We start from the raw sequence: 17,038 nt of genomic DNA, 5'->3' as shown, positions 1-17,038 counted from the left end.
CACATTTAAAATGGTTTATTCTTTGCACTGGTAAAAACGTTATGAAAACACCTGAGAACCTCAGGGGCAGATTTGGTTCAGCATTTCACATTGTGTGTGTAAACATCAGCTAAAATCAGACGGTTGAATCACAAATGTTACAGAGGTCGTTGTATAAATAATTTCTTAAGCTTCTGTAATGAATTTCTGACAGATGTCTCGTCACCGTGGTAACATCAGAGGATTTAGCGTTGGAATTCATCACCGTAAAACCTTTATGTTGGTTTATTGCACTGCAGCGCTTTGGGCTTCAGCCTTAGAAGTCGAGCCGCCCGGAAGCGGGATTGTTAAATTCTAAAAGGCACTTAAACTTCATGATGAGTTGAATCTTCAGCTTATCAAGTCAGCTCCAGTTCAAGTATTGAGACAATAATGCAAAGTGAAGACTCCAAAAAGTGTTGTAGCTGCATTGTTTCCCCAATAAATTTCCCTTCGGGTAGAATTCTGACTGTCTGCGTGTACAGAGATGACCCGAAATGCTTTTCTGCTTTTCCCTGATTCAGCACAATTTTTGCCCAAAAAGTTGCTCTACTACAAACCTTTTTTCAGAATTCCCTGTGTATGTGAACCCGATCAGAGGCTCCGACCAGGAGTCAGGATGACCTGAATCCAGTTTCCTGTCAGTTTCCTTTATTTGTGGACTCTGTCCTCCAGCGCCTTCAGCTCAGCCTTCATCTGAGCGGGCAGATCTGCTCCAACTTGCTGGGTGAAGTACGCTTGCAGCTCCTTGGTCTCTTTCTGCCAGAAAGACTTAGGCACGTCAAACAGGGCCCCCATATCCACCTTGCTGCCCAGACCCTCGGTGTTGATGGCGCCCTCCTGTGGCAGCCAGCCGATGATGCTTTTCTTTGCCGCCTCGTCCTCCCGCTCTCTGCCGCAGCGCTTGAAGATCCACTCCAGGACTCGGGCGTTTTCACCAAATCCGGGCCAGAGGAAGGCTCCGGTTGCCGGGTCCTTCCTGAACCAGTTGACGTGGAAGATCCTCGGCAGCTGAGTGGGGGCCTTTCGGCTCTGCATGCTCAGCCAGTGAGTGAGGTAGTCCCCGAAGTTGTAGCCGAAGAACGGCCGCATGGCAAAGGGGTCGTGCATGATCATCTTACCTGGAGGGAAAGAAGTCAACCTCAAAGAATGAGCCCCAAGCCTTTGAGCACCTTAAAAGTTTGTCGTTAAATATAGAAATGACGCGAAAGAGTTCCTCACCTTTGTGCTCTGCAGCTGCTGTGGCCTCTGACCTCATTGCAGCTCCAACAAAAACCCCATGCTGCCAGTTGAAAGACTCATAAACCAAAGGAACTCCTGGAAACATCAACATTTAGCACGAGAAAATCAGATTTGGAAAAATCTTCAAAAAATATGAAAGAAGAAGAAAAAAACATTCTTTTCCTGCTGTTTTTGGCTTAAAGAAGCCCAAAGAAACTAAGGTTTAGATCAAACACATCAATCTGCTTTCTGTATCAGGAATCAGAGGGATGTGAACCTTCTGGCCTCCTGCCACCGAAGATGATGGCGTCGATGGGAACCCCCTCCTCGCTCTCCCACTGAGGGTCGATGATGGGACACTGCCCAGCGGGGGCACAGAAACGTGAGTTGGGGTGAGCACAAGGTGTTGAGCTCCCTGCGTACAAACAAAGGTTTTATTGTTAAAGACCTTCTCAGATTAAAATCGGGTTTTTGATGTTTTTAACATGTTCTTGTGGCATTTTTCTAATGATGGAGGACAAATATAAAGACAGACAAATCAGAGATTAATTTCTAAATACCTACTGCAACAATGTCCAAGAAAACAATCTGTTTTTTTGTTTGTTTTGTTTTTTGGCATAAATCTGCCAATTCATGTTTAAAAGAAACACCTTTAAAATAGATCAAAAGATGATCAAAATGGGACTTTAGCTTCCTTTCTCAGTGTTTAAAAAAAGCAAAATATTTATTAGAGGAAAACAGACTTTTTTGACTAATATTAATCCAATAACTGAATATTTAACATCTGGAAGAAATAATAATAATTTTAAATGTTTTATTGTTTTGGTTTGAACAGGAAGTGATGTCATCCTGGTGTTACCTGGCTTCCAGCTTTTTCCATGCCAGTCTGTCAGTGTGATCCCTGCAGGAGGGGGGTCGAGTCCCTCCCACCAAACTCCCCCGTCACTGGTCTCACCCACATTGGTGAACACTGTGTTCTTGACGATGGTCGCCATGGCGTAGGGGTTGGTCTTGTTAGAGGTGCCCGGAGCCACGCCAAAGAAGCCGTTTTCCGGGTTGATGGCCCGCAGCTTACCTGCAGAGAGGAGGACAGTGCTGTCTGAAGCCCCCATGTGCTGAGTTCAGGAGCTGCTGCGGGAGCTCAGCTGTCACCTTGACTGTCAAACTTCATCCAGGCGATGTCGTCGCCCACACACTCCACCTTCCAGCCGGGTAGAGACGGCTTCATCATGGCCAAGTTGGTTTTTCCACAGGCGCTGGGAAAAGCCGCCGCTACGTATCGCTTTACCCCCTGAGGGTTGGTGATGCCCAGGATCTGAGAGGACACAGATGACATTGTGTGGCGTACAGAGATGCATCAGCTTTCACAACCTCCCAGTTTTACTGTATATCTCACCAGCATATGCTCAGCCAGCCAGCCCTCATCCTTAGCGATACGGGAGGCAATGCGGAGGGCAAAGCACTTCTTCCCAAGCAGAGAGTTGCCTCCGTAGCCGCTGCCGAAGGACAGGATCTGCCTGGTGTCTGGCAGGTGTGATATCAACACCTTCTCTGGGTTACAGGGCCACGAGTTGTTGAGAGGAGCTGGAAGGCAGGAGGAGAGGATGAGTGTTTAAAGGGAAACATGATTTCCAATCAGGATGAGGGAATCTACCTGTGAGAGGTAAAGGCCGACCCACTGAGTGCTGGCAGCGGACAAACTCCACACCCTCTGTAAGTTTCTGCAGAACCGGACTTCCCATTCGTGTCATGATGCCCATACTGGCCACCACATACGGCGAGTCTGTCACCTGGCAAACACGAGAAGTTCACCACAAAGTTCAGACATTCAGAGGACAACCAACATAAAAAAACAACAGATTTCTAATTACAAACACAGAACAGCAACTCTGAAAGTTTGACATTGACTGCAGTTACCTGTACACCATATTTACTGAGCGTGGAGCCTACAGGGCCCATGCTGAAGGGAATCACATACATGGTCCGACCTGAAAGTAAACAGCAGCTTAACCCAATTTCTTTTTAACATTTCTTTTTTTTTTTAAAGGCCAAATAAAAAGTTTGCAATGAATTGTGTCTAATATCAGTTTTAAAGTATGGGAGCATGCTCCCATATATATGAATATATGAAATTGTCAAAAAATACAGTAATGCATTTCCATCCATGCATCTATTTTCTTAACCTTCTGTATCCTTTTGAGGTCACAGGGCTGCTTAATCTGTCATTTTTATTACTTTGAATGGAGATGTTTCAGGTAACCAAGAGGTTTCAGTTATACTAAGTTTCTTTGGATTTAAGTCCCAGTTTGATCATCTTTTGATCAGTTTTTAAAGTGTTGTTTTAATTATGATTATACTATTTTAGCCAAAATAATAAAACCTCATTTTCTAGGACATAGTTTCTCCAGAGCGCCAGTAGTTTATTGAAAAATCACCTCTGAGTTGTGGGTGGGACCATTGGCACGTAGCAACCCCACCTCCCTTTCCCATCACCCATAACTAAGAAGAATCTGTTTAGTGTTAAAACAATACTTTATGCTTTTTTTTCCCCAACAGGCAATTCTGTTTGTTCAAGACAAGTTGGTTTAGTTTTTGTGTTGCTGTACTTTTAGCTGATTTGGGAACAGTTTGTTCCATATGAAGAGCACTCAACCAAAACAGGTTAACAGTGAAAGACTCAAGGTATGCCATGAATCGCACTTTAGAAAAACAAGTTTTACACACCTACACATTATTAAACGAGCCTGAAAGGAAATATTTATCTCTGACAGCCTTTCCGTCACATCTCCCTTTTTATGCTGAGTCACTTTCAAAGAAGTCTTGGAGGGACACAAATGGGTTTTTATTTACCTTTTTTCCCTCTTCTTAAACATTTTTATTCGTAGTGATGTCTCATCTTTGTCAAGTTTAATCAGTTAACCCTTTAAATCTTTTTACAGAGTCATGACACACGAGTGGCATCTTGTCAGAGTACCTGCCATGCTGCCGGGAAAACGGTCCCGTCTGGCTCTTTCCCAGTCCGACTCACTCATCCAGCTCCCCAGCTGGCTCTTCACCCCCCCAGCAGGAATTGGGACAGTGTCTCGCTGGTTCTTGGTCACGATTACGGTCTTGCTCTCGACTCTGGCCACGTCCTTTGGGTCTGTGCGCGCAAGCCAGCTGCCGAGCAGAGAAACCGTCAGTGCGGTGCAGAAAATGGGGTTGCAGACGTGCTGCTCAAACCAACCAGACTCACCAGTTTTCATATTTGGGAAGCCTCTTGACCATGCCGTCCCGCTCCAAACCTGCCAGGATGTTGGCCGTTTCCTCCGGGGTGCCGGTCACCACGTGGACATTGGCGGGTTTGCACTCGTCCGCAGCTCCCTTCACAAAATCCGCCACCGCTGGCGGTAGTGAGGGAATGGAGGCCAAGGATCGAACATTTACCCCGACACTTCCCTGCCTGAGAGACGAGGAAAACAAAGTCTTACAGATTTTAACGTTCAAACCAAGATTAGACAGCATCTGTGTGTGTTTTCGGATTTCCCTCTCCAACAAAACATACCCCATAATCTAAAAGTAAGGAAAAATCACACAGTACAGGAGGAGAGCCGTATGCAAAGCACCATGAAGATTTCTTTGCATGCTGGGAAGCCTGCAGGATGCTGAGCTAATGCCATCCATGTAATATTGTAGAAACACCAGTCAAAGAGCTGTTGCTGTGTTTACTTGTAAGCACAGACGTGTGCGGGTGTGGCACGCAAGCAACTGCCAGACGCCTCAATGTGCCATGCGGGAGCTGTGGGAGGTTAAGCCTGGAATTTGACATTAGGGCTGCACGATATGAGGAAAACTCACGATATGCGATATTAGTGATCAATATTGCAATGATGATATAACCTGCGGTACATGAACAAATAGCAAAACAACCAAAAACACACAATTTCCATTTCACCACAACAGTTTAAAAATTAAACTCCAAATAACCCTTGTCTACATAGGAGGTGAACATCTAACAATAAAGAGCTCCATCAGGTTGGTCAAACATAAATAGATTTATATTTTTCGTTTGTTTTAGCACATTTAAGGTTACCATTTATTGCTACATTCGCCGTCTTCTGCGATATGCGTATTGCACAGCTTGATTTTGCGATAACGACAAATGTGTGATTTATCGTGCAGGCCTAATGGACATATTACACCAATAAACACCAATAAAAATCTGAGCTCTTACATACTGCAAACAGCTGGTTTACAAAACAAAATTAAGAATCCGCTCCCTTCTGAAACCAGAATTTGGTGGTCACTTGAGAAACTGCAACATCTGACAACTCTGGGATGGCTTCAAATTTGAGTGCAGAATGTTTGGACTTTAGCTTTCATCTAAGCAACCACAACAATTTTGTTCGAAACCGGACTTTGTTGTCAGGTAATCGGAATTTGCAATTACACGTAAATCATATTCACTCATGTAAACGCGTAAATCTGGTCTGAAAGTACCAGTGAATTTGTAACCGGCAGCACGTTCAGAAAACAGCTTACAGTGAGTTACTTTTGCTGTCAAAAACTAAATAGAAGTTCTGACCCAAGTGGGGTTTCTGCCTCATGTGAGGCAAACGAGTACAGTCTGTGACTGCCCACAGCTGTGGAAGGCTTTAAACGCTGACGTCAGCACACAATCACTCACAATGAAAGTGCTGACATGACAATGAGTTGTGTGCACCTACCTTTAGCATGTCAGCATGTGTTTACATGACTTTCCTTTGGACTCCACTGTGGTGAAATTAACAGATAAGTGACTTTCTCTAGTATTGGGCCATAAATCGTTCCAATAGTTGCTGAGCTGTTTCACTAGAGGTGGAGGCTTTATTTCATTCCAGGAAACTATAAATGAACTTAGTTTGTGGAGTGGAGAATCATTTATTGACCTTAGCAAAGAAATGAAGCAGAAAATAGAAGAAAATTATGAAAGAGTCTCACTGCTGTCGTCTCATGGACCCTACAGAATGCCATAAAAAAATCTACTAAATAATAAAGTGATAAAAACACAATAATCTAAGAAAAAAAAACTAACATGACAAAAAGAAATGCTTAAAATTGAAACTCAAAACACTCATTTTTTTACTTTATTGAATATCAACTAAAAATTTTATGACATATAACAAATATTACAAAGCATGTTTGTTTCAGGCGATGGTCAATAAAGTTTTTAAGAATTGACTTGGAGTTTTCCATTGGCTGTGTGTGATAACTGGAATGAGTGACTCCTCCCCTCTCACATTCTGAACAGGAAGTACCCTCTGGTTCCAAAAGCCAAAATCCCTTCTCCTAGACTTCTATAGAGAAATCAACAGCCGTCACTCAGTCATTCTATTCGTCAAATTAACTGTTCTTCATCTACTACCCTTTTTTAACTGCTTTTACTACCTTTTTGTTGCTAATCCTATTTGTTTTTCAAGATGCGTTTTCTTTAGTGCAAGTTATTCAAATTGGCCAATCAGATGCCTTAATAAAAGTAGGTGGCCTCATGTCGAACATTCAAACTGTTTGATTGACAGATTTGATGTAGCCTTCTTTCAAGTGGTAGGGGTGTGGATTTCCAACAAGCTCATTCCTGATTGGTGAGAGTGGTTGCCACAGAAACATTGACTGCTTCGTGACATTGTCTGGCAACTTCCATATCATAAAAAAATGGCAACTGAATTGTTCCAAGGGTGGCGTCACACTCACTCGGTCCAGTTCTAATATACAGTCCATGATTTTTTTTTCATAGTTAAGAGGGAAGCTTTTAAAGGGATCGAAACCATAAATTATTTTTTTATTTTTTGAAAAAAAAAAATTCAAAAAATACATTTATAAAAACTGGTAAATGTTTCCGACTCTGCGTTTGTGATGCCGTGTTTGTGGTACGCATGTCATTCTAGCTGACCTTTGCCCCTCATACGTTATGAAGAAAGTGTTTGTGTCCTCTGTCCCGTGACACGATTCTTCGTTTCCATGAATCGGTCTGCTTTTACCACATGAAATAAATCAGTCAAACCCCCCAAACCCCAGACTGTCACGTTTGAGCATAACCAGCAGGGTGGTGCTCAGTATTACTGGGATTAGGAAAGGGACGGGTTGAATCAGGATTAAGGAGAAAGATGCACTGCTGCTGATTTAAGACGTGATGAAGACAAGGCCAGTGGGCTTCCTACTGCTTTTTCTCAGCTTTGCTGTTTTTCCTCTTCCTATATGCTGTCAAGGCAACCGGAATGCTATTATTCAGCAGCGGCCACGTCACAGTGCACACGCCTAAAGGCATCTGTCAGATGAGAAAAGTTGATCTTAAAACACACCTCCAAGTCAGTGAGCCAATCCTAACACAACACAGGTCCTCAGTGCAAACACTCCCCGACACATCCTGCTCGTCTGGGACAGAGTCTACCTGTGCTGCCATGCACGCGTCATGGTGAGGTGAGCACACACGGAGAGCACACACAAGCACATGCGCCGGGACATTCAGTGACAACTCCAGCAATGAACAATCCCTCAGGCAGAAAGCAAACAAAACGTAGAGACCCACCTAAGACTTCAGACACGTGTGTGCAGAAAAGTATAGGCATAAAAATCCATGCAACAACTTCATGGCATCAACATAAAACCAGAAGGGCGGTGGTTGCAAAATTAAATTGGACCTTTATTTTGAAATCTGAGCTGATTTCAATTAAATAGTCAACAGGAGGATATATAGTTTAGGGATACTGGAAGTCAAGTTTGACAAGTTTCTAGTACAAGTTAACACAACGGCAGACACACAAAACACACACACCCTCAGTGTTCAAACTAAAAATAAAAGAACAACTCTGAAATTGAAAACAAAAGCTACATTGAGAGCATTTTTACTAAATAATTTGAATTTCCACTTGATTCCAAACATAAACATGTGTGATAACTCACCTCCTTATAACTCCTAATAGAAGGCACGACATCTTTGGTGGAACAACTCAACAAAAAGTGTAAAAATGAAAGAGGTCTCTGCTGTCAGTAACAAGCTGCTCCAGGCTCATATCTGTGCTCCAAAGGGGACCTTGCACTTTGGATCCAGTCAACTAGATGCTGCCCTGGCCCCGCTCCACAGCTCCAGCGGACGGAGGACCCCGCACGCAGCGCACGCACGGCTTTATGGGCTAAAGTTCAAAGGCTGCCTCCGCCTCTGCGTTTGCGTCTGCTCACGTCACCATGCAGATGCCGGGACGGAGCTCACATCTGGCCGAAAGGAAACCGGAAGTCGGGACCAAAACGCGGAAATGGATTCCGGAGAACACACAAAGCAAAACAAAAAACAAAAAACTCACTGAACTAAATATTTTCTATTCGCTTTGTCTTTATAAATGTAACATATTCTTAAAATAAAACAAATACAGTTCTTTTCTTGTTATTTTTCAACTTTAACTTCATTTTAACACTACAACTCACACATTATTTGTTGTTTTGTCGTGTTTCTTTTTCTAAAACACTATTTTAAAAAAATCTAGTTTAAAAAAGGAAAAATTAAGTGTAAAAATAAATATATTTGTTATCCTGCTTTACTTTCACATTGAATTTATGGCTAAATTAAAATAAAAGCTGTAGCTTTTACAACTCAAATTTATAATAGTTAATTTACAGGCATCAGTTCAAACAACTCCCCAAAAAGTGAGAAAAAAGCTTACTCACATGCAATTTATTTAAAAAATGCTAGTTTTAAAATAAGTTTGGATTTTTGCCTCAGCTGCCTCATTTGTTTTTTTCCCTATAATGTCAATGTTCAAATATACATTAACAAATCAAACAAACAAACATTAACGAGGAAGAAATATTAATACAAGAAATAGCAGTAACAAACCGTCTCAATGATAATAACAACAAATACCAAATAGAATACATATAAAAAATGTAAAAAACAAACAAACTTTAAACTATAGATCCACAAGCCCAACAAATTCTAATATATCACAAGTCTGGACAGCTTTACAGTCTAAAGAAAATTTCACAGATTATAGCTTTAATTCGAATTAACAAGAGATTGAAAATGTTTTTTTAGATTAAAATTTACATTTGACTGTTTGCTTGATTTCAAGCATTGTGGTCAAAGCAATAAAGAATTCACACAGATTTATCAAACTCATTACAAAAATCATGAAATGCATGGATTAAAAAAAAGGGAATAATAAAGACATGCTGAGCTTGATTTATTGCTTGAAAAGGTAAACATTTGTGGATACGAAATTTTGCTGTATTTTTAATAGATTAATTAAATGAAACAGTTTTTTGTGAGAGCTGTTAACAATGTAAAAATTTTGTCAGACCAACCTGCAAGGCTTTCTGGAAACAGCGTCTGTCAAACTGCACTTTCAGTTTTTAAGTGAGCTCACCAAAGCAATCTTCAGGGTTGCACAGACACATCAAGAGTGACATTTTATGGCATAGATTTAACTGTAAGTTTAGTCTGTTTACCTTTTTTTGACTTTTTCTGAACATATTTCCATGTGTGCCCATTTTTTATTCCCCTTAATGTCCAATATAACATTCTCATTCGGTTCATTGGTGTCCTATAAGAATCATGAATGGGAGTCATCTGGATTTAACTGCGTGATAGGAGCTTCCTTGCAACATGCATCCAAAACAGGTGACAATGAAATAAATAGAGCAGAAAAGGAAACTGTAGTAAATATTACACAAAAAAGAACCTACAGTAAAAGTAACCAACTTTTATTGCCAAAATTCTGAAACACTTTAACTGAAAACTGCCCTTCCATTGATTAAATAAGAAAATAATAATCTCTATGAGATTTGTGATTTTTATTTAAAACATCAAACCCTGAATAATTGAAATGTTATTGTTTGTTTGATAAAGTAAGAAGTTTTTGGAATGCTGCCTGACACTTTATAGACAGTTTTCCAGGTGAACATTGTTTTTGTAATTGTTGTCACAGTGCTGATAAGCCTGTTGAATCAGTGACAGAGGGTTGGCTGCTTTTTTTGGCGCTTCAAAGTCTTACAGGCCTATAAAATGTGTTTAACAGCTCCTAATTAATTTCCTGTTTTCTTTGTTTTATCTGTGCCAATGTGACCCTTTATTTTTTTCTTGATAGGCAATATAGGGATGGGGAGAGCTGGCATTGTTCTGGGGATCGTTTTGAAGAGAAAAAGAACTGCAGAGTGGGAGCGGATGAAGATTTGACCGTCGAAAGCTCTGAGTTAAACTTCACCCATCTCTTTGGTGATAATGCCTGCAGAGTCAGCAGTTGTCACTCCAGGAGAACATGCACAACACGTACACATAATGATTATAAATGATTATGAGTCATGGCACCCCAAGAGCCAGACAGAGTTCTTGAGAAGAAATAATCAAACGGACAACAGTTCAAACAAATCAAAGCCTTTACAAGGCTACTATAAAGCCACTATCAAGCATGGTGGTGGAGGATTGGTGATGTGGGCTTGTTCTGGAACAAGATTTCTTGTGGCAGGGTAATTATGAATTTTTATGTTTTCAAACTAAGGTTCCTTTTCTCCAACTACTCTTTCCCAGAACTGTAGAGTAAATTATTCAAATAAAAACAAATCCCTATGGTGCCAGTTAGAGCTTACCGCGTTTGTGATTGACAACTTCAACATGTGGCGCTTCTGCATCCAGCTCTTTATATTCCTGTTTGTGTAGTTTTAGTTCAACAATTTGCAAACTGCACCTTGAGTCATAAATGTAACTGCATAATACAAAACAGATTTAAAATCAAAGAATAGTTATACTAAATACAGTTATTATACACAATTCTTAAAGGTTGTGCATGTTTTTCATTAAATGCCTAATAACAAGCTAAAATTTGACGGGCAATGAATTTATTCCCCTTACCGTATAAATAATTTCTCAGTTAATCATTTTACTGTTACCATGAGCTAATCAAAGCTAAGATAAACAGTAAATGACTTTTAGTGACAATAAAATCATATGTCTAAAACAGTATCAAGTCCAAGGATTTCTATGTACAAAGAAGAACTGATGCACAATCACAACTGAAAACATTCATCACCTGATAAAGAAGGAAAATACACAATGTCCTAATATGCCTAGTCTTCGTCTGTGTCTGCCAAACATTTGCTCGGATACCCGACCTTTGTCCAGACTATTTCTCAACGGCTGAAAAACACCCCACTGCCTTTCAATCACTTATCCAGTCAAAGCGTTCACAAACGGTCATCCTCACGTCAACAAGTGCAGCCTTTGCCCTTTGCATCCAACCCTGAATATTAAATAACACTGCAGTGGTTAAGATAGACATAAAAGGCTCAAAAAATTTCTCAAAGGTCTTCGTAAACCTATACATCAATGGAGGAGAGATTATACACAAATGGGGTAAAAAAAACAACCTGTGACCATATGAAGCACTGCAGCTGAATCATGATAAGGACTCTGACCTGTGTCCACTTTCTTCCCTTTTTTTTAAAACTATATTCTTTGACCCAGAAAGATTGGATTTAACTCTGTTTAACTACATGGTGATGAAGTTCCCCTTATGATGAAAGACAGCAGATCCATTGAAAACAGGAACAAAGGTTGTCCTCTCCTCAAACCAAGGTCTTGACTCATTTTTCCCTTTTAATAATTTTCTTCCTTCATATTTTTATGCATGTATATTTGTTTCTGTTGCTTGGGTGTTCCTTATTTTTTGCATAACATTTTAATAAATCTCTATGACACGACGACGAGCGGATATGAGCTGAAAATGAACGGTGTGGTTTGGATTGAAATGAACCACAAAGCAAACAACAATGTTCCCGTTGTGTTAGTTCAGTAGCTGTTCATCTTTTTCTTTAACCAGTGGATCGTGGTAAACTTTCCTGGACATGCAATACAACAGCACCCTCTAGTGGTCATGACAGAACTAGACCTTTTTTTTCTAACCTGGGTCATACGTATGCATACGACGGAGTTTTAGGGCCACGGTGAGGAAAAAAAATTCTGGCCAACGTGGCGAGATTAAAGTCGTATATGCAACCACATGACATTAAAACAAGAATAAATTGTTTCTTCAAATTAATAATTTGTGGCCACAACTAATATTTTGTGCACACAGATTTTTACTTTAGTGTATACTACTACAAGTTTGTGGCTACAAAATACATATATTTTTATGTACCAAATACTAACTTGTGGCCACAATATATTAATTTGTGCAAACAACATACTAATTTGTGTCCAAATATAGTACAAAATTGTTGCCCACAAAGTGCAAATAAAATGCTAATATGTTGCCACAAAACAATAATTTTTGCACACAAAACACAAATTCATAATCACATTATAAATTTGAGGAAACAATTTGTATGTTTTTTTCGAGCCTAGGTGATAAAGAGCCACATGACACCAAAAAAAAAGGATACATTGTTTCCTCAAATTAATATTGTGTGGCCACAACTAGTATCTTGTGCATACTGATATGTATTTTACTATAATAAATTTCTACTGCAAGTCTGTGGCTACAAAATACACATTTTTGTTCACCAAATACTAACTTGTGGCCACAATATATGTGTCCAAATATTATACAAATTTATTCCCACAAAAGGCTAACTTGGGCTCTGTAAAGTCATAGCTGTAAAGTCATAGCTAAAGTCATAGCTTTTATTATGGCAGGTCCTTTTTATAGCATGGCACAAGTTTAAAAATAATAATATCATTTGGAATTAATATTGCCATTTATAAATTAAAGGAACCAAAGATGTAATATTTAGAAATACTTTTTTAAACTTTTATTTTGAAAATCTGTGCAAACGTTATGTACATAAGGCGTTTAAAGTTCTTAGTTGCTTTCTTTGTTTACTGAATAGTTCAAACGCCTATTTCCTTGGTTTGCTTTTACTTAATAAAAGTATTTAAATAAAAATATTTAAAATAAACGTTTCTACGTGGGTTTGTTTAGGCTTAGTTTAAGTAATTGTGAATATGAGAAAGATACTACAAGTCCCAGAATGCAACACTGTGGAGTAGTGATGTGGGAAAGCACGGATATTACAGGAAAAACACTTTCATTTTCGATTTTTATGCTGAGTAACTGCAAGTAATCAATCCGCCGTCTCTTTGGCGTCGAATTACTCAGTAAAAACCGCGTTTTTTTGTACTTGATTATTATTTAGATCGAAGCCAAAACTCTTGAACAAGTTTAGCTAACTTTTCTTTTGCAGAAACAAGATGACTTCTCTTGATATTCGCCATGAATCTAAGAAGCAGGTGGGTGTCTGCTAGCATAAAGTGTCGAGTAGCAGCAGGTTCAAGACGCTTTCCCCTCCTAAAATACCTGACAGGTGTATGTCGGGGGTGCAAAACAGTAGAGCCAGAGCTCAGGTCAGCGTCGGCTTTCAAACACAGACAGCCAGCTGCAGCTCTGGGGTGAAATAAGGTGAAGGTTCGGCTGATCGGCCTGTTGCGTTTAGTGAATCGGAAAATTTGTTTAAAGCAGTTTCCCAATGGCGACACATTCAAAACAAAAGATTTCTAAAGTTTTGGTTATTCTTACAGGTTGATGAATTCTGCCAGACTCTCTCCAAGGAGGTAATTCTATTTTATTTACACCTATTTTTGTCCGTTTTAATCCCATGTGTGTGAGCCGAGTTGTTGTTTTTTTCTTCAAACAGGCAGAAGAACTGCTTTCCAAATTTTTCCCGGAGAAGATTGAGCAGCTGCAGATGTTGCTGAAGGTATGAGGAGTGGTGACCTATACTGACTTTTATAAGGAAATGGACCCAAAAAAAACGCTTTTTAAATATTAAAAATTTCATGTTTGTGATTTCAGACGTCTTTTAACTGTGACGACCTAGCGTCCTTGAAGGCCCCACTGGACATCCCAATACCAGATCCAGCAAAAGAGGAGGAAAAACGGAAGAAGAAGGAGGAAGTATGTCTTTTTTTTATTTTTATTTTTATTTTTTTTATCTTTATTTTTTATTTTTAGGAAGTAGGTCTTTGTTTCAGATTTCTTAAGATCCAGTATGGCTACCCCTGGAGTTTCACATTTTTTTTGTTTTTTATGTCAATATATATTATTATTTTTCCCGGTGTGTATTCTTTTGCATATGGTGCCTTAATTTTCCTCTCATATTCAGCCAAACAATGAATGAAGCTCTACTTATCTGATGTAACAGGTTTCAAAGCAAAAACCCTGGATTCAGTTCCTTTAACCTTCTTCCTGATTGTTGAATAGAGCTTCTCAGCAGGGATCCTCAGATCCGGGTTTATATTTAGTAAAGTGAAGTCGAAACACTCGAGCTGAGTCCCTGATTACCGTGGCAACCAGTCATGTGCAGTTTCTAAGGTTTTTTTTCCACCCATTAATCGGCCTTTTATGCTGTGACATTTAAAGCAACAGCAGTCCTTCATCTGGAAAAATGAATAATTATTCCAGAACTGCTACTGATTTTTTTAAAGCCGAAAAAAATTAGAATTTAGATGGTGACTGTTTCTTTTCACACCTATAATTTGAACAAAAGCCTTCAGGCGTTGTTGCAATTAAGGGTTTAAACAAATAAAATGGAATAAACTTGTCAATAGAATAGTTCTGAAATAATAACAGAGGATTTTTTAAAATATGTTTTTATTCTGTGAAGGTAAATAAATGCCACTAATGACATTTATTACAATTTCCAGAGACTATTAAGAAATCAGCACTTAAAACTGAAATTCTTTTGACGTTATGTTTTTTTGTTTTAGAAAGATGCAAAAGAGGGTAAAAAAGACAAGGACAGCGATAAAGAGGATGAAGATGCAGGTAAATTAGTAGATGGGGGGAAAAAAAGGAGCTTAAGAAAACTTCAATGGGTCTTCAACATAAGGACTTTTTTTTCACAAATACACAAAATGATGTAGAATTTCTGGCAAATATGGATCTTTTTACCCTTCAGGTCCTCCTTGCGGTCCCATCTATAGCAACGAGCGAGTTGAGAGCCTCCTGCAGGAGGTCAAGCCGGAGATCCAGACGCTGAAGGAGAAGCTCAACACGGTCAGCCTTCACCTTCAGAAATTTGGTTTGAAGCTACATTATAAATATTTGCATAACTGCATAATGTGATCTTTTTTTTAAATTACCAACAGGTATCAATGTGGGTGCAGCTCCAGATCCCTAGAATTGAGGACGGCAACAACTTTGGAGTAGCTGTACAGGTGGGTGGAAGGATGTGACGTTTCTGAGACGTTGCAGCTTTTTTTTACAATTGGTAACTGCATCTTTAAGTTAAACAATGTGTTTACTCTATTTATAATATAAACTTTAGAGGTGACTCTATATTTTCCACAACTTGACAGTAATCTACCTAAAATGCTTGATTTAAAAAAAGTTTTTAATATTGAAAAGTAATTTAAAATGAATATTTTAACATGACGGTTTTTTTTTAAATAGCGTTTTCTTTTTAATATTTTGTTTTTTCTAATATGACAAATCTCAGTTTTTCTTGTGGAACAAAATCTGAATGAATTAAAAGCCCACTCCAATCATGGTGAGCAATTTTGGAGCTATCCAGCCGAACAGTTTTAGCTCAGTTTTCTTAACATGTCTTCTATCATGAGAAAAATGTCACAATTACATGTCAAAAACGGCAAAAACACCATTTTTATCATTTTTTAATGAGCTACAGTCGTAGAAAGGTACTCGTCGGAAAATTTCTTCCAATATTTTCATAAGAAGCTCTTGGATAAAAGCAACGTGAAGCGTGAAACAAATCACCCTCTCATATCCTACAGGAGAAAGTGTTCGAGCTGCTGACCAGCACACGCACCAAGATTGAGGCAATCCAGACTCAGATTTCAAAGTAAGAGCAGGATTAATCCAGTTTTAATATGCATTTAATTCATAAAGAGAAAAAGATGCTAGGTTGGTTTATGCTTAGCTATTTTAGCACATAAATGGAAAAAAAATGATGCAACCTATCTCGTTTCCTTCCAGATATTACAGTGAGAGAGGTGACGCTGTAGCCAAGGCCTCCAAACAACCCCACGTGGTGTGTATCTGTTGTTGTGTAATTGTAATAAATGTGTGTAATTGCAAGGTCGACTGCTGCAGCATCTCTGTTTGCACATATCAGATGCAAGCCTGTTTGTAAAACGTGTGGTCCTTCTGCTGCAGGGCGACTACCGACAGTTGGTTCACGAGCTGGACCAATACCAGTACTGCGAGCTGCGACTTCACATCCTGGACATCCGCAACACATATGTAAGACTGCGTGTTGAGCTGAGCGTCCGTTGTGCATTTTCAGATGGATGCCGTGTTTAGAGCCCCAGCTGTGTCCAAGCAGCAGGATGATGGCTCTATTTCTGCTTAATAGGAGGGTAATTAAACTAATTGCCGTGGTTGTTTTAAACGGATTGGGGCTCAGCGTGCAGTCCATTAATCAGATTGTCTCTTTGGCCATTGTCCTCCTGCGTTTGATGCTGCTGATGAGCAAAGCCGTACGTTTTATCTGATGAAAGGGGCCGTTGAATAGTGGCTCTGGTACCTGAGCGCCTATCTTTAAGTTATTTCTTGATGTAACCGTCCCATCTCTGCTTCTTCATCACTGAGTGTGTTTCTGTCTCCAGGCTGTGCTGTTTGACATCATTAACAAGAACTACGACAAGATCAAGAGGCCCAGAGGAGATGGGAAAGCTCTCATCTACTGAGACTGGCTTTTACACAACAAGTGTAGCATGACACTGTTATAACAATCCCCAATCTCTTACAAGAAAAAAAAAGAAAGTTTTCATTTTCTCCCTGTGCTAGCATTTTGGTTTGGATTACAAAATAAAGCAACATAATCCCTCTTGAATGTC

General features: G+C 39.5%; 2 protein-coding genes across 2 annotated transcripts; one reads left to right on the top strand and one right to left on the bottom strand.

Moving 5' to 3' along the window:
• Positions 1–8,189, bottom strand: pck2 (phosphoenolpyruvate carboxykinase 2, mitochondrial). The gene is made up of 11 exons (XM_004080957.3): positions 8,158–8,189; positions 4,475–4,681; positions 4,214–4,398; positions 3,157–3,227; positions 2,894–3,029; positions 2,636–2,823; positions 2,392–2,554; positions 2,099–2,314; positions 1,517–1,654; positions 1,240–1,335; positions 1–1,139 (listed from the first exon to the last, which is right to left on the bottom strand). Exons 1-11 carry the CDS (start codon positions 8,187–8,189, stop codon positions 670–672), a joined length of 1,902 nt encoding a protein of 633 aa, XP_004081005.1. The 3' UTR covers positions 1–669.
• A 5,030-nt stretch (positions 8,190–13,219) lies between these two features.
• On the top strand, positions 13,220–17,034 carry psme1 (proteasome activator subunit 1). The gene is made up of 11 exons (XM_004080955.3): positions 13,220–13,471; positions 13,760–13,792; positions 13,876–13,938; positions 14,034–14,135; positions 14,948–15,005; positions 15,139–15,236; positions 15,329–15,397; positions 15,974–16,041; positions 16,176–16,230; positions 16,356–16,442; positions 16,808–17,034. The coding sequence occupies exons 1-11, from the start codon at positions 13,433–13,435 to the stop codon at positions 16,886–16,888; spliced, it is 753 nt and encodes a 250-aa protein (XP_004081003.1). The 5' UTR covers positions 13,220–13,432; the 3' UTR covers positions 16,889–17,034.
• Positions 17,035–17,038: the final 4 nt, after the last annotated feature.

This window comes from Oryzias latipes, chromosome 20, assembly GCF_002234675.1.
Source record: "Oryzias latipes chromosome 20, ASM223467v1".
Classification (NCBI taxonomy): Eukaryota; Metazoa; Chordata; class Actinopteri; order Beloniformes; family Adrianichthyidae; genus Oryzias; species Oryzias latipes.
This window is presented reverse-complemented; position numbering and strand designations above follow the sequence as displayed.